Source organism: Pituophis catenifer, unplaced genomic scaffold (genome assembly GCF_029215685.1).
Source record: "Pituophis catenifer annectens isolate HBS135680 unplaced genomic scaffold, rPitCat1.0.hap2 SCAF_11, whole genome shotgun sequence".
NCBI classification, from domain to species: Eukaryota; Metazoa; Chordata; class Lepidosauria; order Squamata; family Colubridae; genus Pituophis; species Pituophis catenifer.
Window position 1 is genome coordinate 27343508 of NW_027256891.1, and position 23789 is coordinate 27367296.

At 48.3% G+C, this 23789-nt stretch overlaps 2 protein-coding genes across 2 annotated transcripts in view; both read right to left on the reverse strand.

Annotated features, from left to right (window-relative positions):
* The window catches only part of DOCK11 (dedicator of cytokinesis 11), a 40267-nt gene extending 26910 nt beyond the window's left edge, over positions 1-13357 (reverse strand). Inside the window, exons 1-20 of the mRNA XM_070952025.1 lie at positions 13191-13357; positions 12463-12585; positions 11696-11778; positions 10734-10856; positions 10491-10567; positions 9837-10027; positions 9657-9722; positions 8941-9033; positions 8547-8670; positions 7810-7931; positions 7011-7094; positions 5735-5824; positions 5461-5579; positions 4680-4749; positions 4463-4588; positions 4206-4277; positions 3956-4102; positions 3347-3430; positions 3130-3241; positions 1443-1621 (exon numbers count right to left, since the gene is read on the reverse strand). Of these exons, the coding sequence (XP_070808126.1) occupies positions 1443-1621; positions 3130-3241; positions 3347-3430; positions 3956-4102; positions 4206-4277; positions 4463-4588; positions 4680-4749; positions 5461-5579; positions 5735-5824; positions 7011-7094; positions 7810-7931; positions 8547-8670; positions 8941-9033; positions 9657-9722; positions 9837-10027; positions 10491-10567; positions 10734-10856; positions 11696-11778; positions 12463-12585; positions 13191-13280 (2175 nt within the window). The 5' untranslated portion in view covers positions 13281-13357. The remainder of the gene's footprint in view (positions 1-1442; positions 1622-3129; positions 3242-3346; positions 3431-3955; positions 4103-4205; positions 4278-4462; positions 4589-4679; positions 4750-5460; positions 5580-5734; positions 5825-7010; positions 7095-7809; positions 7932-8546; positions 8671-8940; positions 9034-9656; positions 9723-9836; positions 10028-10490; positions 10568-10733; positions 10857-11695; positions 11779-12462; positions 12586-13190) is intronic.
* A 534-nt stretch (positions 13358-13891) lies between these two features.
* On the reverse strand, positions 13892-22661 carry LOC139322625 (dedicator of cytokinesis protein 11-like). Its single transcript, XM_070951780.1, has 11 exons — positions 22559-22661; positions 21996-22085; positions 20146-20228; positions 19719-19788; positions 18418-18513; positions 17368-17502; positions 16336-16513; positions 15600-15679; positions 14581-14664; positions 13987-14127; positions 13892-13918 (listed from the first exon to the last, which is right to left on the reverse strand). The coding sequence occupies exons 1-11, from the start codon at positions 22580-22582 to the stop codon at positions 13892-13894; spliced, it is 1008 nt and encodes a 335-aa protein (XP_070807881.1). The 5' UTR covers positions 22583-22661.
* Positions 22662-23789: the final 1128 nt, after the last annotated feature.

The following is a 23789-nucleotide window of genomic DNA, read 5'->3' on the forward strand; positions in this document are numbered from 1 at the left end:
TCCTTTTCTTCTGCCAGAAAAATCAAACCCCTTCTGGTTTGGCACAGCAAATAACTGCAAAAATAACACCAAGGAAAACAGGGCACACTCCCGAAGGGCACACCTTAAAAGAGAGAAGAATGAAGCACGGTTTTCAAAGCTTCAGTCCTGCCTGGCACTTCCCCAACTCTCGGCCAAGGGAATTTCATCAGAAACCCTTCAAGCAGAGGAAAACCAGGCTTTGGAATGTAATGGACCCCGGGAAGAGGGAGGAGGGGGTGAAAGAAGTTCCCAGAAGTTCAGCTCCACAACGGATGATGAGTCGGATACGTGCAGAACGGCAGGATAACAGCGGAGCCTCAAAGGAGCTGGCCTGGCCTGCAGCCGATCTGTATTAGCCGGCTCCCGACTCTGGTAGTCATGAAAAGGGATCCCAAAATACATTAAAGAATCAAACGAAGAGGATGTTCCAGCTGACCAAGAGGAAGGCCAGATGTTGGCTAAGCAACTGTCGAGCAGAAAGAAGGTCCAGAGCATGAAACCCCGTGGTTATGCTGTCCTCCTCATCAGCCACATTCAGCAAATCCATGGGCAAAAATCAATCAACGTACATCCTATGACTGTTGTGGTCTGCCAGCAGCCCACGGAGCTGGCAGCAGAGTCGGACAGTGAGGAGGCTGGGGAGGATCATGGGTCAGTCCTGGAGTCTGGGGAAGGCCTGGACGAGGGCTCTGCGTCGGAGGCAGAGATGGGGCCATCTGGGAGTGATGTACGGACTCTGGAGCTTCCAGAGTCGGACAGCAAAGAGGCAGAGGAACAGGAGGAGCCCATTCCTAGTGCATGCATGTGCAGAGCTGCCAGAAGGCAAGAGCAGCTAAAGCAAAAAGGACGACTCGGGAGTAAGGCCAGGAGATGGTTGGCCTCTCCCATAAGGCATAAAAGAGCAGCAATGGCACTTGGGCTCTTTGTAGGAAAGCAACGTTGCTAAATCTGTTTTCCAGTTGGCGTCTCTTGTTTCTGAACGTCATGGGGCTTTGCCAAGAAAGGCCTTTGGCAGGGTGTCAAAGAAGATAAAGGTTTGTGATAAGCCCGAAGGACTTATTCTGAAGGACTTGTTTTGCAATTAATTTGGATTAAGCTGGGAATGAAGTAATTCTTAGCTGTTATAATAAAATAGTTTTGTTTGAGATTAATTGTGTCCTGTAATGACTAAGTGAGCCTAGGTCACAACAATGACTTCTAACCCACTGGTCAATTGGTTGAGGGACAAGTTACATAACCATCATGTCATTTTGAACCAAACCCATATCTGTGGCCACACTAATTCAGCTGAGCTAAACCATCATGCGGTTTGCTTCGTTTTGGCTTAGCGTGTGATGGGAACTATCCAACAAGCAAATCCAAGCCAGTCATGCTTGAGTGCAATCTACGACCCAAGTCAATGTTGGCTCAAGTCCTCCTACCTTGTGCTGGTATCTGTTATCAAAGGCATGCTTGATGAGAAGGCTTTTCAAGATGCTGATGGCCAAGTATCGGACGTCAGAGTTGTCCTTCAGGGCGGCGGACGTCTCTCGTAGGAGCACCCCCACTAAGAAGTGGTGGCGGCAATACTCATCGCTTAGACTGTACTCAAGGTTGACATCTGTGGAGGAAAAGGTTGAAAAGGAATCTTCTGATAGGATCACAGGGGCATCCGGTGAGTCTTCACCAAAGAGAAGAAGATGCAGGAGAACTGGCCAACACCATTGGCTGATTTATTTGGTCCTGCTAAATTGGGAGTGGGGGGTTGGGGGGGAGTCAAGGGAATTGAGAAAGGACAGAGGTTTGCAGGAGGGGGCAGAGAGTTGGAGGAAATCTGAAGATACTGGAATAAAACAGAAATCCTAGAGCCGCAGCCCTATATTATTTATATTAACTGTTCAAGACAGTCAAGTATAATTTACTGCTGAGGCTAAATTTCTGCTTCTGGGGATGCCAAACTATTATAAACAGATCAAGATCTTGCAGGGTCAATGGGACATTTTTAGAAACAGAAGGTTTGCAGATGTTCCAAATCAAATCTGTTTGCCTTTTCGGATGGAACAACTGCTAACCTCTGCTGGTCTCAGAAGCAGATCCAGATCAAAGCCCCGGGTGCTGATTTGATGAATGATTCATAGATTGGGAAGCCTTGCGAGAAGCGGTTGGATGGACATCTGAGGCCAAATCCTTGCCTCTTTTAAGAGCCTTTGATTTGGCTCAAAGCATCTTCCAGGCTTTATTCAGAAGAAGAATAGGAATAACTTTATTGTCACTTTGAATGTACCCTGATTGGCATACATTAAAAATGAAATTTCGTTGCATATAGCTGTTAAAGGGTCACCGCGTGTAAACAGAACAAGATACATAAACAAACAAACAAATTTATACCAAATTTATACCCTCCATCTAGCAAACCCTTGCAGAGACATAGAAAAGACGTCTAATTGATGGACCACCATTTGTCTGGAATAGTCTAGGCCAGTGATGGCTAACCTTTTGGCCATCGCGTGCCCACACCCATAATTCTATGCACCCCACCCCGGCGCATGTGCGTGTGACACCCCCCCCCACTCCCGGCATGCAATGGCCCGGTGGGTCCATTTTTCTCTCTCCCCAGGCTCCAGAGCCTTTCTAGGGCCTCTCGGGGAGGGGGGGGAGGCCATTTTTGCCCTCCCCAGGTTCCTAGAAAGGCTCTGGAGCCTGGGGAGAGCAAAAAAAGGGCCATCCAGTCCTACCGGAAGTTGGCAAACGGACTGTTTTCGGCCTTCGGAGGGCCTCCATATGGGTGGGGAAGGCTGTTTTCACCCTCCCCAGACTCTTAGAAAGGCTCTGGAGCCTGGGGAGAGAGAAAAATGGGCCCACCGGGCCATCACGTGCCAGGAGCGGGGGGAGTGGGAGGGGTCACACGCCCAACGGGCACATTTCTGCTTTAAGTGAAGCCAATGCTAAATTATAAAAACTATCTGCTGTACTTAATCCTGCAAATTCTATTTGCAGGCTTTGCTGAATTTCTCAGGAAGTTTTAAAAGGGTGATTGATTCTCTGTTTCGGGCATCGGCTCCAGAAACAGACGGAGAAATAATCGGTCGTTAGGAATAGCCTATGAATCACGGAGCCCCTGAAACAGACCTTGCGTTCGCTGAAACTTTGGCTTGGCAAAATTCATCGGCAAGTTCAGCGGAATGTAGTGCTCGTGGTTACAGATGGTCTGCAGAAATTCAAACTTGTATTCCACCAGGAGCTGGATGTGGAGAAGGAGAAATAAAATAGGATATATAAGAGAGGATATATAAGGATATTCTGCTTTCTATCTTCTGCGGTGGCTCCAGGAAGCTTCATATTTTACCTTTGGGTCTTTGTGACTGAACCCAGAAATGTAGTCGTTGATGAGGTTGAAGATAAACCCTCGGTCCATGAAGGTCAAACATCGCTGTGGAAGAGGATAAAAAGTAAACCAGGGGTGAATAGCAGGTTCTGACAGGTTCTGGAGAACCGGTAGCGGAAATTTTGAGCAGTTCGGAGAACCAGCAAATACCACCTCTGGCTGGCCCCAGAGTGGGGAGGGAATGGGGATTTTGCAGTATCCTTCCCCTGGACTGGACTGGGAATGGAGATTTTGCAGTATCCTTCTCCTGCCACACCCACCAAGCCACACCATGCCCTCCAAGCCACGCCCACAGAACCAGTAGTAGAAAAATTTGGATTTCACCACTGAAGTGAACCTCTTACATCACATTGACTGAGTGCATTTCTGGTGTGTATAAATGCTATTTATGGGGTAACCTTTAGGTATTTGGGGGCTCCCATCAACAGAGTTTCAATCCTAGAAGTGGTTCCCAATGCCGGCAGTCTAAGCCATTCCAAGAGGATGAAATGCTTGGCCTTATTTGCTTTCCCCCCCCGTAAACTAAAGATGGGGAAGAGAGGAGAGAAAGAGGCCAAAGTCTACACCAACCTTCAAGAAGTTGGCCAAGGAGAAGTTGACATTCCTTGACTCTTCTGGGATTTCGCTGTAGCGAATGTTCACGTGTGGAATGATGGAGAGCAGCAAAGAATGCAGTGCGTGACCGTAGGACTCTGGAAACCTCTGTGGCCTGGGAAGCTGAAAGGACGAGGTGTGAAGTCCAGCTCAAGCTCCTTGCATTCCCACAAGATCCACATGGCTTGTCTGTAAAAGCTTCCCCAGGGTGTGCTTCCACCCTTACCTTAATCTTGTTCTCATCCAGAAGATAAAGAGCCATGGACTTCACCAGAATTTCAAAGAAAAACCACGAATACTGCAAGCAAGAGGAAGGAGGAGAGAGATGTGTCCCAGCCAGGACAAAGTCTCCACCTGTTCCCATCTTACAGAAGAAACCAATGAGCAGTGTGTAGCCTTTCTCAACACTCTTGGCTTGATGGGCTTCAAACTCTGCAAGGAGAGGTGGCCTCAAAGGACTTGAGTTTCCATGTTTGGTCTCACCTTCAGCATCTTATTGATGGCCAAGAAATCTGCGGATTGCTTGAGGATTGTTGATATGGCTCCTGCCAAGATTTCGTGCGTCATCTTAGCCTGGGGCCCTCTGGGCTTCTCAGGCTGAAAGCAGAACTGGGGGGAGAAGAGACATTTAGTACTATTGATGTTGGACTCCCTGGATCCAGAGCCTATGACCTAGAATGGAGTCCTTTCTCCAGCTCACCTTGATGAATGTCCGCAAATAGTGGTCAAGATTCTCCTCATGGCATCTGGACACGATGTAGAGAAGAACCCTGCAGGAAGGGGTGGAAAAGAAAGACAGTGAGAGAACACATATTGTTGTTACACCGAAGAGTAATCCCATTTCTAGGATAGCAACTCGCTTTCCTATCAGGGGCCGACTGGCTTGGTGGACATGGAAGGATGCTCTGTTGGGAATGTCACCCGTTTCCTCCTGCCCATCTTGAGTTGCTTCACTCAAGAGTAGCCACCTGGCCTGGTCATGATGGAATCACACAAAGTTACGACTGTGCTGAAAAAAAGTGGCCTTTTTTCCCCCCCAAAGGTTTTTATTTTTATTTCTCATAAACATATTTAAATGTACAATCTTTTAGCCATCATTTTCCATTCATCTTATCTTTTAACTTTCATTTTTAGTTGTTTGGGGCTGCTCCTTTACCATTTACCCTCCTTTATTTTACCACAACCTTTCCTCTTCTCCCCTTCTCTTCCTTTCTCCATCTCTTCCTACTTTCTTCGTTCTTCCTCTCCTTCTTTTGCATCTGAAAAGCCCTCCTGCTTGAGTAGACAGTTGGACTAGAAGACCTCCAAGGTCCCTTCCAACTCTGTTATCCTGTTACTCTGAGCTCACCAGGCGTGTTAGCTTCCGTAACTGACCTGGTTATGCCACTGTGCTGCATTAGTTTGCTAGTGTACTGAAAATATTCCCAAGGCAGAGAGGAAGTCAACCTGGAACAGGTCGCTTGTCTGTGGCCCAAACTCACATAGTACTGTTGATGGCCACCTCTTCCTCTTCTGGGTGGCTGGTGAGGACTCGGAAGAGTTGCGTAAGAATCACCGGCAAAAACTGTATAATGACCTGGATCTCCATGGCGTGCAAACACTGAAACCAAGATAGGTGGTTAGACTTCAAGAGGGTGCAAAGAAGAAGGTCTGGTGGCCTTTCCTTGGTCCTTCTTTCCATAAAGGTGACCGCATTTGCGTTCTCTCCAAAAGATTCCCCCCCTCCCCCCCACCGGTTGTTCAGACTCAGCTCACCTTCAGATATTTCACAAGTTCTCCTGGCACTCCTTTGGCACCACCCTGAATCGTCTGGCAATACTGGAAGAATTTATGCAAGTGACGATCCTGAAATGACAGAACAACAAAATTCAGCAGTCCTTAAGAACAGAGTGAGCTGTTTCCACTCGTGAGTCAGCTGTGTGCGGCGGCAGCAAAAAAAGCCAACACAATCCTAAATTGCATTAACAATCAAGATCAAGGGAGGTACTACTACCACTCTATAAAACCAATTTTGGTCACCATACTATGAAAAAAAAATGTTGAGACTCTAGAAAGAGCAACCAGGATGATGAGGGGACTGGAGGCTAAAACATACGAAGAACGGTTGCAGGAACTGGGCATGGCTAGTCTAGGGAAGAGAAGGACCAGGGGAGACAGGATAGCAGTCTTCCGATATTTGAGGGGCTGCCCCAGAGAGGAGAAAGGGGGTCAAGCTATTTTCCAAGGCACTCGAAGGCCAGACAAGGAATAATAGATGGAAACTGATCAAGGAGAGATTCAACCTGGAAATAAGGAGAAATTTTCTGACAGTGAGAACCATCAACGATGGAACAGAAGTTGCCTTCGGAAGTTGTTGGAGCTTCATCACTGGAAGCTTTCCAGAAGAGACTGGACTGCCATTTGTCAGAAATGGTGTAGGGTCTCCTGCTTGGACTAGATGACCTACAAGGTCCCTTCCAACTCTGTTAATCTAATCATCTAATCTAATCTAATCTAATCTAATCTAATCTAATCTAATCTAATCTAATCTAATCTAATCGTGCCTCATCTGAGTTTATTGAAATCTGAGAGATCCTCAGTGGGAGGAGTTTCGTTTTTGTAAGGAACCAGTTTGGGGTGATGGGGAGAGTCATGGCTGCCCTGTTTTAAAGACTTATTTCTATGGGGGTTGCAAAAGGGCCCCTCTGAAGGCTGGTCGTCCATCCGTGTTTGTTTATTTAAGAAAATGTATATGGTTCCCAACTTATTCTCAATGACCCCAGGTGACTTACAAGGATAAAAGCCCAATGCAAGAACAATAGAACAGCAATAACCTTCCACCCCCTTGGTGACAACAGTCAAAGGAGCCACTTGATGGTCTCCAGCCCACTCTGGGGATCTAGAGGCCCGTTGGCAGAACCAGGTCTTCTGGGCCTAGGGAAAGAGGGTGAAAGTGGGGGACAGTCTTATCTCCTTGGGGATGAGGAGGAGCCACCACGGAAGAGGCCCTTCTTCTGATGGACCTCCTTAGGAGAGGGGATGCGTAACGTACCTGCGTATATATGGTGGACTCCAAGTGCAGCTTCAGCTTGAAGAGGGCCTTGGCTCCATCCACCCACTTGATGTCGCTATTTGGCTGGAGATCCGGAAGAAGAAAAGAGACATTTTTGAAGCTTGGGGGTTTGCCCTAAACTAGTCTGGGCTACCTGACCAGGCAGTTTGACCCAACCGGCGATGAAAAGAGCCATTTAAGTTGACCCCAGAAATGGGCCCATGCAAGAGAGAGAAAACGTTTCTGTCTTACGTGGAGAGAAAAGTATTTCTTTTTTTTTTTAAATAATATTTATTAAATTTCCAAAGATTAAAATACACAGTACAAGAAGAAACATAACACACACACAAAACAGCAAGAAAAACACACACCCAAAACAAAAAATACAAACAACCAAAAACAAACATATAAAAATGTCAATACTAATAACAACCGAGAAAAGTATTTCTAAGTATAGAAAAATCCCAGTTCCTCCAATTCTGCAACCAAGAAGCCATCAGAACAATATCAAGAAAGCTGGCCGGATCTTTGTGGGTTTTGCAAAGCACAACTTGTTTACACAAACCCAGTTTTCCAGCAACTGAGAAAAGGCATGGCCGCCTGGGCATTTGCAACAGGAGGGGCAGTTATACTCCTTGATAATGTGCCAATGGGGCAGGGGCTGGAAACTTGGCTAAGAAACTCTGAAATACCTGCCTGCCTCTGTCAATTTTCTCCGCACTCTGTCTGAAAAATGTACTATCCCAAACCATGCATGGATTGTCCTTCTTATGAGAAACCCACCTCAGAATCCCCTTACCTTTCGTGCCTCGGTATCTCCGGCGCTCAGGTAGCCAGCTGGCAAGTTGGCCGAGACTGGGAGCTGCTGCTCAGAGGTGATAATCAGCCCGTCTTTCAGCAAAGGAAGCCAGGAAAAGCCAACTGTGGGGACAGAAGAGACACGGTGGATCAGCCAAGGCTGGTCTGAAGAGCTGCAGAAGGTTTAGGTGGCACCTGCAGCTCATATGCCCAGCTGAGTCTGCAAGAATCTTAAGTTACGAACGAAGGCCAATCAACGTGTCCCAGGATAATAATGTTGCAGGAGCCAATCTGGGTCAGTCAGCGGGACCTGAAGTTTAGTCTTCTGAGCTTTTGGACTCGTGCTGGAGCCCATCTTCAGGAAACTTCTGGAACATTCCAGCAGAGAGAGGTTCGCTAAGGATGAGTTCCAGCACGAGTCCAAAAGATCAGAAGACTAAACCGCTGGTCCCGCTGACCGACCCAGATTGGATCCTGCAGTCTTGAGTTAGAACCCCAGAGGATAATTCATAGATGTGCCCTAAATCAGTGTTTCTCAACCTTGGAAGCTTGAAGATGCGTGGACTTCAACTCCCAGAATCCCCCAGCCAGCACTGCTGGCTGGGGGATTCTGGGAGTTGAAGTCCATCCATCTTCAAGCTTCCAAGGTTGAGAAACACTGCCCTAAATGATCATTCATTTAGGAACCCAGGCAGTTGGGCAAGTCCAGAACCCTGGGGAAGGAGGGGCTTTGGGTACCTGTGGTCTCCACGGTGTCCTGTTTCTTCGCCGTCCCCTTTGTGTTGATTTCGCAGCTGATGTGATAGAAGGTGAACAGCAAGTGGTGCTTCTGGTGAAGATGGATCGGAAGCTGGATTTTGATCTACGCAACAGGAGGAGAAGGGAGGCTGAATTCTCGCATGATTTCATTTTTTAAAAGAGGATCATCATTTTGTCTTGTCCAGCTGGGGAATTCTGGGAGCCGAAGTCCACCCGTCTTAAAGTTGCCAAGTTTGAAAAACTTGGATCAAAAAATCAAAGGAGGATCCTAAGTTCTATACATAGAAAATAATCTATTCTCTCCTTATTTCCTTGAAACCTCAAGAGAATCCACCAGCTCCTTCTCCTCTGCTGGTTATTTTTTTTTTCTCACCTCATCGTAAAACTCGGGGCTCTGATTGTGGTGCAAGACACAAGCGTAGGCATGCGAGGTGAACAGAGGCCCTCCGGGTTTGCCGTAGAAGCACTGCAAGGACGTAACAAGTGAGGTTGAGAGGAAGAAGAAGACTCAAAAGGCATGATTAACTCCTTGGACCATCAAAAGTCCTTCCCTCACTTCCTCTGCAACGCTGCTCAGTTCAGCCTTATCAGAATTGGGCCCCAAGAAGGGGAGATCTTGTCACACCAAATCCCACTGCCAGATGTTGGTGGAAAAGATCTGATTCCAGGCTGGCCAGGTCTAAGGTTGAAGAGCTCCAACTGGGTCAACTAGCTCCCTCTAGTGGGAACTCTGGACCAGCCGATGGACCTTCTGTCTTCATTCATATGGAACGGAGACCCAATTGGGCCTCTTGACAAAGATCTGAGCCCCCTCTGTGCCAAGCACATGGAAAACTCAAGAAGCCCACCGATCGCCCTGACTAGAGATCAATGGCAGGTGGACAGGACCTTCCAAGGGGAAGGAGATCACTCATCTGGCCCAGAGGTTGGAGCATAAAGGACAGGGAAGTTCTGAAGATGGAATGAACACCAGGTGGCAGCATGAGGAGAAGGGTATCCCAGAACATAGGCCATCAGGAGGCACAAGAGGCTAGAAGAGGAGGATCATCTTGTGAGACAACCTCTTCCTTAGACAGGGCTCTGGAGTACCTTTAAGGCTTTGGTGTCTCCTTCATCAGAGTCCTTGAACTCCACCCGGATGGCGATGTTCCTTGCCTGGAAGAGTAACCCGCAGTGGGCACAAGGGAACATTCAGGCCTCCATTTTTGCCAGAAGGAAGCTCTCCTCGCCCTCCTGTGTGTCTCTGTCAGGTGAGGTCTCCTTACTCACCTTGGCGAAGGTCTTCTGGCCATCGTACTTCAGATGCAAAGGGTAGACGTAGAGCCGGTTTCTGTAGGTGGTGAACGGGCAGCAGTACTTGGCCACCTCGGGCACAAATTCATCGACCTCGAGAGCCACACCGTCACGCCGCTCCTGTCCCTCAAAGGGCTTGATGGGGATGAAAGCAGCCGTGACGCAGTCTGGCAGAGGACAAGAGCCAGAGGCAGCACATGGTGACGGTGCTCCCTCTTTGGACAGGCAAAGCCGATGGGAGAAGTTGGGTTGTCTTAACAACTGGGGCATCAAGGTTGTAAACTATGACACCACTCGCTTAATAACTGCATCACTTAGCGACAGGAGTTCTGGACACAACTGTGATCATAACTTGAGGACTATCTGTATATTGGTTTGATAGCCTGAAGGAGACTGACATCTGTCCCATCTCCAGAATAGGTAACGTGAATTTTATTTCAAACCATCATTTTTGTTCACAACTATGGTTAAGGCCAAAGTGATGGGTGATTTGGTACCTTTCTCTGTCTTTCAGAGCAACCAACCAACCAACCAACAGCTCAGAAACAAGGTTAGACAAGGGAAACTCAAGTTGATGAATGCCAGAAAATAATAGTCTCATGTTCCACCACCTTTCTCCTCTCTCCTTACTTGAGAGCTCCAAGGGGACGCACTCCAACGTCACATTCAGTTGGCCAGGTATCACTTGCAGTTTTGTCTTCTCTGGTCTGCACAGGAAACAAAGAACAACTCAGAAGACCAAGCAGGTAGCCCAACTTAACAATGCTGGGATGAAAAAATCTGGGACATCTATTTTCTCTACACTTTCTGCAGGCCAAAGTTTCTCTTTGGACCCCGTTGGGCAGAAGAACACCTCTCTCCCAGCAGCCTTACTTCTTATACTCAGCCAAGAACTTCAGGAGGTCCTCTGTGGAGAGTTTGCTGCTCTCTTGCTTATAGAGGGGAGAGAACTTCCCATCCAGGTCCAAGGTGCCTTGGGAGTCTTTGAAGACAGACCTGGAAAGAGAAAAGGGTGGACATTTGAGCAACGTTCCCACCTGCTCATGGAAACCTCACAGCCTGCCAGGTAAATATCCAACATTAGAATTTATGGAGCTCCAGGAGTTTTGGCCAGGAAGCAGGCCCTGAAACACAACCAGGAAACAGAATGCAAAGAGTTGGTTGGTACAAAGTGGCTCGGTGCTCTTTACATATAAGCCACCTTCCACCCTTCTTAGCCAGGTTCTTTCATTTTAACAGTTCAAGTCAAAAGATCAAATCAAGTTTGAAGGAGATGCAGCCAAGGAGTGGCATTTTTCATACAACTGCCCTGACAAAATGAATCAAAGATGAATCAAAGTCTTGGACAATCTCAAGATGAATGTGCATTCAACTTTCCGGAGAACATAAAACTAAAAAGGGAGAGATGTTTCCTGGGGAGTCTTCTGGTGTGTCTTTAGATGTGCTGACCAAAGAAAGTTGGTTTATCAAATACCAGTCACAGAGAAAATATTTCTCCAGCATTGTTCAGGGCTATTTCACCCAACCTTGTATCTGGAGATGTATTTGGATGGCAAAAGAAGCCTTACTGGCCTCCTAAAGGCCAGCAAATTTCCAGGGACGGAGTTTTCAACCAGGAAATGTCTTTCTGAGGAAGAGTAGAAGAAACAGACTCCTGGAAGAACAAAGTCAAAATAGAAGGTCTCCCCCCCCCCCCCCATGAAGAACCTTCAAATGCCATCTTCAGATGGCAGGTAGTCCTGGTAGCTGTGGGCAAGCGGCTTGGCTCCTGGCCTCTTCCACTCATGGGAAGGGTGACATGTTGGCATTGGCCTCAGCACAAGAGGCAGCCTCACCTGACCGCCCAAGCAAAGGGCATCCGGTACTGTCCAAGACGGCTGCACACCACCTTCGCCAACTTGTGGACCTTCTGTGCTGTCTGTGGAGGAAGGAAAACAGAGCAGATGTGCACAGCTGGTTGAAGCTGGAAGATGAAAGAGATGCAGGAGTGGGGGCACGAAGGGCAGGCGGAGCAGCCAATCTCAGAGAAGTCAGGTAAGGCAAGTTCTGAGAAAGGGGGAAGTGAGGTTCCCCCACCAGGGTAAGTCCATAAATGCTCTCAGTGAGCATCGAAAACATCTGAAACACCTGCAATTGTTCACCATCATCTTTGACTATTCAGGAAGAGTATACATGGGCCAAAGATGACATATGAAGCTCAGTAAATAAATTCTGCCCCCCGCCCCCCTCTCTATCCCCAATCCAAGAGATGCTGCATGCCTTGTCCATGTCCAACTCTCAATCTCTTCATAACTTGACCTAGGAGTCACATTATTTAGGTGGCACATTCATAACATGCATTCACACACTGTGTTAAGATATGGCTTGTTGTGTTCTGGGTACATCAGCTCAATCACTCTGATTTGTAAACCATAGATGGGTACAACCTCAGAATCCAGCCAGCTATTAGTGCCTCTTATGTGCTCAACCACTCAGCAGGATGTTTCATGATGTAACGTAAACTGGAGGAGCTTTATGAGATGGGAGGCCGCGCCTTAAGACATTCATTGCCTTCTTTCTCATCCCAAAGCACGGTGAATCCATCCCATGAAACCAAATGTACCTTTGCAGGATCTGAATTCTTGACGTACGGCTCCACGCTGTGGGCGATGCTTCCTTGAAGCACCTTCTCCACCCGGGCAACGAGAAAAATTTCCGGGTGTGGGTTGGTCACAGAGAAGACCCCCTTTGTGTCAAAAGAGAAGCAGAGCATCAGACCCTACAAAGCCCCTAAAGACAAGACAATGTCTGAGTCTCAACTAGAAGCTTAGGCCTACACCAAAAGTATTTTAAGCCACATGGGCCTGTCCTTACTTAAGAGAGAATTCCGACTTCAACCAACTCTCTCTTAAAGAAGGACAGAAGGGCTCCCAACAGGTGGGTGCGCTCACCAACAAAGCTGTTGAGCTGTGAAATAGTTCCCTCAACTCTGGCTGACATTATCTGTGTTTCCAAGATGTAATTCACAATCTGCTTCCTGCTGGTTAATCAGGTGTAGAAGTATCCACTGTAACAACCATCCTTGCCCTGCCTTTGCAATAGGATGCCATTATCCTAACGAGCTCAGCATCTGGATCCACCACCCCAAAACATAGACCAGTCGTTGGGGAGCAAGAATAAATCTGTGCTTCAACCTCGTGTTCTGCTGGAAGACTTTCCTCTGGCATGAAGTTGACTATGGAGAACTAAATAGTAGGTTGCTCCATGTTAGGTTTAATCCAGTTCCTATTTCCTTTGGAGGCTTCCTTCCTGTTCCATCTGAGGTCGGGTGGACTCCACAGAATCTCTCACCTGCTTCATGTAGCGCAAACTGGATTCAGCCATGCCGTGGCTGTTGATGGGGCTGTTTCCAGGTTGCTGGTCGGAAGAGTCATGCAGCATCTCCCGCACGGGGCCAGAATTTAAGTCCACGTGGAAATCCGCTGAGATCTTGCAACCGTTTTTCAGATCAAAGAGAGCCAGGCTGAGGAAGAACGGCTCTACCTGGGAACACAAAGAAGACCCTGAGGTTGACATTAACTGGACGTTCTACGGAAGGGAACGTTGGATTTTAAAGGAAAATGATGGTTTGCTTTGAACTTTGGCATTGGAAGAGGCTCCTGAGAAGACCAAGGCAGGGTTGACCAGACTCAAATGATCCTACTTTGGACACATGATGTGTGAAGACCCAGCTCAGTGGAGAAGGCTGTTATGCTGGGAAAGGTAGAAGGAAAGAAATGGAAGACTAGCAGCAAGGTGGAGGGACTGAGTTGCAACACTGATGAGTGCATTGGAAGATCTGAAGGACCAAGTTGGGGCCAGATCATCTGGGTGAAAATCTATCTGTTTGGTTGTTAAGAGTCAACAATGATGGCATATAGTCAATTGAAGTGCCAAAAGTGGGACTGCCTGGGAGGGGGGATCTTCTAGGAGACTGGTGGGCTTCCCCATGCTGTCGGTTGGCCCCTAGGAGAACATCTGGGGCTTGATCCAGCAGGACGTGACTTATGTTCTTATGACAAGTTGTAAGGGTCAGGAAACTGGGAGAGAGTAAATAAAAATTTGGAGAAGGCTCTAGCAACAAAAACATATATGGGCGGCTGCCTACATTGGAAGGGGGGTCCTTGGAGCTGTCATTCAGCTGGGCCAGGAGGTTGAAGGTCAGGGTGTGGCAGTTGAGCAGGAAACGTGGCCGGCCCCTTTCCTCAAAGGGTTGGATGTCCACCTCAAGTCCGGAGAAATCGAGTCTCTAGAAGAGAAAAAGGGGAAGGGGTTTTTCCTCCTCTGGATCAGGTGGAGAGAGGTTGAAGAAAGCCTTTGCGATGATCATGTTTGGAAAGGAAGGGCAGATGGCATATATTTCAAAAGTATCTTCCTTCCTTCCTCCCTCTTTGCTTCTGCTTCTCCTTCCTTCCCTTCTTCTTTCTTTCCTTCCTTCCTTCCCTCTCTCCTTCCTTCTTTCCTTCCTCCCTCCCTCCCTTTGCTTCTGCTTCTCCTTCCTTCCTTCCTTCCTTCCTTCCTTCCTTCCTTCCTTCCTTCCCTCTTTCCTTTTCTTTCCTTCCTTCCTCCCTCCCTCCCTCTTTGCTTCTGCTTCTCCTTCCTTCCTCCCTTCCTCCCTTCCTCCCTACCTACCTACCTACCTACCTGTCAGCCATGCTTTTCCCCTCAGCCAAGCACCTCCATCCACCCCCAGAAGGATTACCTGGACTTCTGGATCAAAGGAGAAGAGATTCTGCCTGCCTTCGCTGCGGCTGAGTTTGCTCAGCTGCTCCGTTTCTCGGCCGTACTGAAAGAGAGCAGAGCCCGTCAGAAGTGAGGCCGAGATCGGTGGAAACCGGGGGAAGCCAAATATTCAGGTACAGGGCAAAGAAGACAGTGAAAACTCTGACAGAGAGAAGCTGGGAAGTGTTGTTGTCCACCAGCAGCCTGCGGAGCTGGCAGCGGAGTTGGACAGTGAGGAGCTGGGGAGGACAATGGGCCAATCCTGGAGGCTGTGGAAGGCTTGGATAAGGGCTCTGCATCGGAGGCAGAAATGGGGCCAGGGCTATCTGGGAGTGATGTGCGGACTCCAGAGCCTCTAGAGGCAGATAGCAGAGAGGCAGAGGAACAGGAGGAGCCAGCTCCTAGTGCACGCATGCGAAGAACTGCCAGAAGGCAAGAGCAGCTGAAGCAAAAAGGATGACTCAGGAGTAAGGCCAGGAGATGATTGGCCCCTCCCAGAAGGCTTAAAAGAGCAGCAACGGCTCTTGGGATCTTTGTAGGAAAGCAACGTTGCTACATTTGTTTCTTGTCAGCATCTCTTGCTTCTGAACCTTTGCCAAGAAAAGCCTTTGGCAGGGTGCCAAAGGAGACAAAGGTTGGTGATAAGGCCGAAGGACTGTTTATAAAGAATTTGTTTTGGAATTAATTTGGACTAAACTGAGAATGAAGTAATTCTCAGCTGTTCTAATAAAATATGTTTGTCTAGGACTGTTTGTGTCTGGTAATAACTACTTGGGCCTAGGTCACAACAGGAAGGAGGGGAGGGTGCACCTGTGTCAGGACTGCCTGATATGAATGCAGAAACAATTTTCTCTCCTTGCAGTTTGAGCCTAAAACAGACCTCGGATTTAGCTCTTACTGCTCAAATGTGCAGTAAGGGAGAGTTTTGCAAAGAGTGAGATGGGCTGATCCAAAATTTGCCCAATCCGGCTGTTTCCCTGCTGAAAAAGCCAAAGTTACCTTCATCAACTCTGGATGCAGGCTTCTTCCTAAGCTTTCCAAGATGTTCTCCAACTTTCCATGGCTGCTGGAGTCATCATCTGCAAAGGCACAAAAAGCAGATGTGGCAGAAGCACCTGGCCAGAAGAGGCGATGGCTTCATCTGGAAGACCTGGGAGGTTGGGATGAAGGGCAGGGAAGCTGGCCAGGAATTTTCTGTCCCACCAGCAAGGCCAGAATTCCAGCCACTCACAGATGCCACGTGGCAACCTGGCTTTTTCCTTCAGCTTCGCCCTTCTCTGTTCCGGGAACTGCTTTGGATGTAGCCCAGCAACGCAACCCCCAAAGAGGATGAGAGCGTGTGTGTATGGGTAGTGGGGAGGGGGAGGACTGATGCCAAAGCAAACCACTTTAAGTCCGGGAGGGGGAACGGTGTGGTTTTTGACACGGTGACTCTGCTGAACTTGAAAGGGTCTTGAGAAAAGCTTGTCTTAAGCAAGCCATAGAGGTGGGGGATTGAAAATAGAACGTGTGTACAAACAGTATCAGATCTGAACCAGCAACGGTGCCTTGGATCCATCAAGAGATCCATCCACCACCATCTTCCTCTCTACTCTGTGTGTGTTGTGTGTGTGTGTCTGTCTGTCTGTGTGTCTGTGGCTGTCTCAAGACCTGTCTCTATCCACCACCATCTCCCTCTCTACTCTGTGTGTGTTGTGTGTGTTTGCATCAAGACTGTCTCCATCGCGGTTCTCACCAGGCATGAACTCCGCCGCCTCCTTCTTCTCCGGCCCCAAGCCTTCCGTGTTGGCCTGTATGACCTTCCGCAGAGTGGCCAGCCAGTCTCCCATCTCCGACTCCGTTTCCGCGGCCAGGTAGTGGCTGTACTTATCCAGCATCTTCAGCTCAAAGGCATTTCGGCGCATCTTGGGGCACTTGGGGAAGAAAGGCAGGGGAGCTTTTGAGGCTGGGGGGTGGGTGACCCATCCCTGCAGCCCACATTCCCCTGAGGTGCTCAGGCAGGGATAAACGTCCTTTTTTATCCCTGCCTGAAGTGCTTAAGTGTGAAAACGATTGTGTCATTTTTTTCAGTGCCGTTGTAACTTCGAACGGGGACGAAATGAACTTTTGTAAAATGAGGACCACCTGTGCTATGCTACTTCCCTCCTGAAAAGTTTTGGGAGCACCAGTGGTGCAGAGGAATCCTGAGCCAGGCTGCAAGGCTGAATGCTGGAAGGCCCCTCAGAAGATCTTGGCTTCGATTCCTGCTTCCCCCAGCAGGGACGTCTCCTTCAGCTCCTCTGGGGCCTGTCCTGCCTTTTCTCTTGGAACAGCTTCCAAGGAGATGAACGTGGAAAGAGGAAAAACATTCGAGATATTCAGGGCAGAGCTGCTTTGAGTTTTGGTCAAGTGGCTGAGCTTATTTTTCAAAATATAAACTTTACAAGCAAAACCCTTTGGTGATTCACAGTCCGAAGTAAAATAAAATTTAAAAAAAATTGAGAAAGGAGAAACAAGTAGCTATACTTTGGGGAAGCCGAGAAGCTACATGATATGGTTCATAAAACCAGCTCAGCGTTGCCAGTATTTTGTTCTTGCTTTCCTTTGCTTGAACTTTGCTTAAAAATATTTCCCAATAACCAGGGAGAAATAAACTGACTGACAGGAGGCAGGCAGGCAGGCAGGCAGGCAGGCAGAGAGTAGATCCATACCAGATCCTCTCTAGCATGAATCTGCCTCTGGCATTACAAAATCTCTAGCAAAACCTTTTGCAAGTCCTTGCACGTACCTGCACAACATCTATGCAAGAATCCAGGAAGATGCATCCTTTGGATTCCTTGGAAATCTTCTCATCTTTATAGGAGTTGAGGATGTAAGAGCCATCTGGAAGTTGTGTCAGGTAGAAGTACCTTCTCTTGAACACCTACTCAGAAAAAGAAGGGGCAAAAAAGCTCACTTGTTGATCGTCCAGTATGAATTCTACTCCATTCTGCTCATTTTTTACTTGAGATACAATTCCAAAATCTTGAACATCATCCAAAGTAAAGTAGGTTAAAATCAGAAACGGTGGCATTTTCTAGACAGTGGGTACAGAAGCAAAACAGCCACAGCTGGTATACAGACCATCAACGATCCACGTCAGTGGTGAAATCCAATTTTTTACTACCAGTTCTGTGGGCGTGGCTTGGTGGGCGTGGCTTGGTGGGCATGGCAAGGGAAGGATACTGCAAAATCTCCATTCCCACCCCACTCTGGGGCCAGCCAAAGTGTTATTTGCCAGTTCTCCGAACTACTCAAAATTTCTGCTACCAATTCTCCAGAACCTGCTGGATTTCACCCCTGATTTATTTATTTATTTATTTATTGGTTCGATTTATATGCCGCCCTTCTCCGGAGACTCAGGGTGGCTTACAATGTGTTAAGCAATAGCCTTCATACTTTTTGTATATATCTGCTTAGTAGGGCTTTCGGGCCCCCCAATCGGTGTTCTTTTTTATACAAAGTCAGCTTATTGCCCCCACAATCCGGGTCCTCATTTTACCTACCTCGGAAGGATGGAAGGCTGAGTCAACCTTGAGCCTGGTGAGATTCGAACTCGCAGTAATTGCAGGCAGCTGGCAGCTAAGTGCTACTTTAACAGCACTTTAGTCCGCTGCTCCACCAAGGCTCTCTTTTTTTTTTTGGTCCATGTTCTGTGCCTCCAACTTCGTCCATTCTCAAGCAGGCAAGCTCCTCCAGGAATTATTGAGGCATCTCTTCCACCCAAAAGAAACCTAGTTCCTTAGAACCCATTTCTCTCTTCTCCCTGCAAAATGAAACCCAAGTGCTCCCTTCTTACTTTCATGGTCACCGTGATGGTGCTGTTGACATTGGCCTTGTACAACCAGCCTTGCCTGATCACACCACCCTTTTGGGAGCAGAGCGAGGAAGTGTCCTGGAAGACAGAAGAGATAAAATTAGGGCAAAGATGGGGTACCAAAGGGAGGGGGGGCCCCGGGGAGGCACTCTCAGGAAGGCTCCAGGGTTCTGGGCAGCAAGGGAGAAAGCAGAGCTGTCTCAAGGAACAGAGCTTTGGGGGTGGCGGTGGTGATCCCCAGAAGAGGAAGGGTTAGGACGTGAATAGAGGGGTGAAGGGGAGGTAGAGCGAATGGAAGGAGCTTCAGCTTCATTCAGGAATGCAGGAAAAGCCAGAGGGAGGACACGTGCCTCACAATCAGGAGAGAATCAGGCGGCTTCAAGAACAGGAGGCAGCAAGGAAGAAAGAACGGTCACGCGGAAGGAAGTTAAGAGGTGGGTTGGACTAGAAGACCTCCAAGGTCCCTTCCAACTCTTCTATTATTCTATTCTATTCTATTCTATTCTATTCTATTCTATTCTATTCTATTCTATTCTATTCTATTCTATTCTATTCTATTCTATTCTCTATTTATTCCAATCTCTCTTCTCTTGTCTTGTCTTCGCCTCTCCTCTATTCTATTCTATTCTATTCTATTCTATTCTATTCTATTCTATTCTATTCTATTCTATTCTATTCCCATTCCTACCCCACTCCTGGGGGAAGGATACTGCAAAATCCCCATTTCCCCCCCCCCACTCCTGGGGGAAGGATACTGCAAAATCCCCATTCCCTCCCCACTCCTGGCAGGAGGATATTGCAAAATCCCCATTCCCTCTCCACTCCAGGGGAAGGATACTGCAAAATCCCCATTCCCTCCCCACTCCTGGGGGGAAGGACATTGCAAAATCTCCATTCCCACCCCACTCCTGGGGCCAGCCAGAGGTGGTATTTGCTGGTTCTCCGAACTACTCAAAATTTCCGCTACCGGTTCTCCAGAACCTGTCAGAACTTGCTGGATTTCACCCCTGGTTAAAACTAAACTTAAGACCAAACAGCAATGCTATTTTCAGGTTTGACTAACTGCCTCTCCTTCTTTCACCACCTCTGCAGGTGAGCTCCATCTTCTCAATGAGGCTCTACATGTATTCTATGCTACAAACATGTAGGAAGAAGGTGGGGGGGACCCCCAAATTAAATGAAGGTAATCGCAATCGCGTGAAGGAGGCTGCGTTGTATCTCCTTGTGGCACCCCGTGGGAGCTCGTGCTGCACCCGGTGGGAATCTCTAGCGTGTCCTCTCACCTCGTCTTTATCAAAGTCTTCATCAGTTTCAAAGACGTGGCTGGGAACCTTCTCTGGCCTGAAGGATTTGCTAAAGTAAAAACAACAAGTTTTACTCAAGTTACACCATAATTTAAAAAAAAAAAAAAGAACACATGATACTAATAATTAACTAACGAAGGGATCCCTGAAGGCTATTCTTAGGGGCCAACTCACTCACAGGGTACCATGACTTTGCCCAAAGTTTCCTCCCCCAAGCTCAATTGTTGGGTGGTCCTCACATTATACGAAACCCTTAATTGTTTAATTAAACCGCTCAGATCCTCAGAGGCCGAGGCAAAACACGCAAGTTTGGCCCTGCAAAACGCGGCGTGGTAAGACGCCGTCCAGGGTTCAAGCCTGGGCATGCCAGAAACACCCATCCCGGGAGGAAGAAAGGAAGGCTTACCATGGTAACATTCGGAAATCGCCAGAATATTCGTCGTATTTGTAGTTCACGACGTGCCAGTCTGAGCTGTAGGCTTTAATGCACTGAAAAGAAAATCAAAGCCCAGCTTAATTGCGTTCCGTGCAAATAGGAGCAGCAGAGAGAGTCAGCCCAAGGGGGAACCAGGAGCAGCTAGGAAATTAGACACATAAAGACTGGCGGGGGGGGAGGGTGGGTTTGGCATTCTCCCTCCCTCGAAGCCCCCTTGCCCAGCCTCTTCAGATGTGGCTGTTTGGGCAGACAATGGCTGGGTCTCTGGGGAAGGGGAGGCAGCTGCCTTGGGTGCCCCCACGGCAAGAGAGGCTCTACTGAGATGGGGGATTCAGCTGGAAGACTTTGCCAAGCTCTGTCCTCTGGTTTATAACCAGTCCTCGATTTACAACAGTCCGTTTAGTGACCGAAGTTACAATGGCACTGAGAGAAGTGGCTTAGGAGCGTTTTTCGCACTTATGACCGTCGCAGCATCCCATGGGCCACATGGCCAGAATTCGGACTCTTGGCCACTGACTCCTCACGTGATTCCTTTTGGTGACATTCTAACAAGCAAAGTCTATGGGGAAGCCAAACTCACTTAACAACCGTGTGACTAACTTAACGACGTTGTCCACAAAGGTTGTAAAATGTGGGAAAAGTCACTTAGCAACTGTCTCACTTAGCAACAGAAATGTTGGGCTCAATTGTTGTCGTAAGTCGGGGACCCCCTAGACCAGGGATGGGTTTCAAATTTTTTTACTACCGGTTCTGTGGGTGTGGCTGGGGAAGGATACTGCAAAATCTCCATTCCCACCTCACTCCAGGGGAAGGTTACTGCAAAATCCTCATTTCCTCCCGATCAGCTGCGACTCGGGAGGCAGAGAATAGATGGGGGGAGGGGGGGCAGTCAGAGATGGTATTTGGTGGTTCTCCGAACTACTCAAAATTTCCGCTACCGGTTCTCCAGAACTGGTCACAACCTGCTGAAACCCAGCTCTGCCCTGGACTATCTTGGGACTTGCAGAAATGATTTAAAACTCTGGATCCCTCCCTATTTATGGGCAGGATTTCCCCCGGCATTTGAATATTCAAGTCTCTTAAATGGGGCAGATTATAAGAATCACTTAAAACGGTAAAAATGACAAGATGCCTTTAAAAGTCGCACAGAAAAGATGATCCTACGATGGTGTAAAAATGCTGCCACACAGAATAGTGGTGGTTATTTGGGTTTGCTTTTGCCTTTAAGGAGTTATGCAAGGAAGGAAGTTTTTAAAGAAATGTGTGACTTGCTTCCTCTTTTGACAATGCTGAAGAGTGGAAGCTGCCCCACCAAAGCTGGTGCTTCCTCTAGAGAGACGGACTACAACTCCCATCATCCTTCTCTAGCCAGGATGGCTGGTAGTTGATGGGAGATTTCAAGCATCACTTCAGGGGGCTCAGGAGTGGAAAGAACCACACAGGAAATGGACTCTAAAACGTACAAGAAGGGCTGTGGATGAAAAAGCTCCTTTATTATTGCTCTGGTCTCATCTCTAACAATTATTTTGGAGACCTCCATCTGAAAATTGCTGGAAGGAGGCTTAACGTAGTCTTGAAAAAAGCAAATAAAATCTCTTCTCAGAAATCAGAATAAAGGAAAACTCTCCACCTCACCCGCAAATTAGAGATGAACCTGCTGATTTAATGTTATTTATTTATCTGATTTAGCTACCGACCATCTCACTCTCAGAGAGCCTCTCATTGTCCCAAGGCCAGCGGTCCTTCTTCCACTCTTCTGGCCATGACCAATGGCTCAATCTAGATTCCCCTCCCCTCCAAGAAGAGAGTCGGGGTCTCACCTCTTGGACAAAGAGACTCTGGGCCTTCTTCAAAGCATCTTCTGGCACTGAGGAACGGAGAGTTCTCCTCTGGCGATTGATAACCGAGAGCTGGAAGGAAAGTTGGTTGGTGATTCCAGAGTGATTGAAGATCCACTGGGTGGAAGGAAAGTTGGGGAGAGGGGGGTCTTCCTTTCCTGCTTGAGCTGGATTATTTTCAGAAGCATCTAACTAGGCTTGGAGGGAGGGCAGATCCAGCTCCTGAACTCGTCTTAGGTTTTGACTGGACAGGGCCTCCTTGGGGGTGGCCCCAAGGCACGAGAACACCTTGTAAAGAAAGGCTGTTGAGAAAAACATCTCTACCCCAAGAGCCTCCTGGGGTTTATCTGTGGGATCCTTCTGAGCTGGTATCTCCACAGCCAAATATGGAACCAAACATGGTCCCAGAACCACCATGTTCCTCCTGGCCCATTTCTTTGGCAGAGGAGGCAAGGTGAGAAGATCACAGCCTGATAGGGCCTCCCAGAAAGGAACTGGGTGGGGAACACATCCCTGACACCCCACAGCGATGGGGAACAACTCACTGAGGCATCTTCCATGGGAAACATGAGCAGGTCCCGGAAGGGATCGCTGTAGATCTGTGCTTTCCGTTGGCTGATCACATTCTCGTAGTCCAAAGGTTGGCTCACCTTCGTTTTTTCCTGGTGGGATAGAAGGAAGACCACGTGCCTTGTTAGACTCACGGGAAAAGCCCAGAGGTGGGCTTCAAAAATTTTAGCAAGGGGTTCTCTGCCCGGTTGCTGGGTGGGCATGGCCATGGTGGGCATGGTCTAGCTGGTCTCCTGCACCATTTTTGCCCTCCTCGGGCTCCGGAGGCTTTCCTTGAGCCTTCGGGAGGGTGAAAACGGCCTCCCCAGGCTCCGGAGGCTGGTCCCAAACTTCCACGTAGGCCCATTTTTCACACTCCCCGAGCCCCTGTGTGCACCCTGCACTTACCTGCATCCAAAATGGGCCGCATGGCGACTCCTGGGAGGGGAGGGGAGGGGTGGGCAGGGCCAGCCAAGAGTGGGATTTGGGGGTTCTCCGAACTGCACAGAATCTTAGCTAGAGGTTCTTCCGAATCCCTGCGAACCCCCAGCAGCCCACCCCTGGAAAGGCCCCTGTGTTGGACGGCACCAACGCCATGAGAGGAGAAAGCAGAAAAGGAGCCAACCCAAAACTATGAGAAGAAATATGAGCTGCACCCAAAGGCCACCAAGGACCATGGGATGCCGTCTTGGTCTGATGAAGCAGGTCCCCAGTCACCTCACCTGATGTAGGAGATGGGAATTGTAGTCCAAACCTTGGGCCAGGAAGCTACAACGGTGGCTACGTTTTCTTTAATTCGATGCCAGGAAGCCCCTTGGTGTCTACTCCAAGTAAATACACATTCTGTCTATAATTGCCCTGCCTCCTTCTACTTTCTTTTCTTCCCTGGTTTCGGCAACTGGATCTTCCTTTGGGCAGAGAGTCCTGCCCTCTTTTCTGTTTTCTGCAAAGTGCCAGGCACTCTGATTAATCCGTGTTAAACCAACAAAGTGCACAGCAATACTATGACACTCAGATGCCTACAATTAAAATTATCTCCCATGGAAAAGAAGGCGGTGTCTTTGGTCTGAAGGTTGCGATGCCAGGCGCAACCCAGGAAGAGGCCACCCCTTTACCACCCGGCTGGTGCCCCTTCTGCTTTTTCCTTCTTGGATGATAAATTTGCCAAAAAGCAGTGGATTTGCCCATCCCGTGCCAACTGCAAGCCAATCCTCTTTCCCTGTTTTT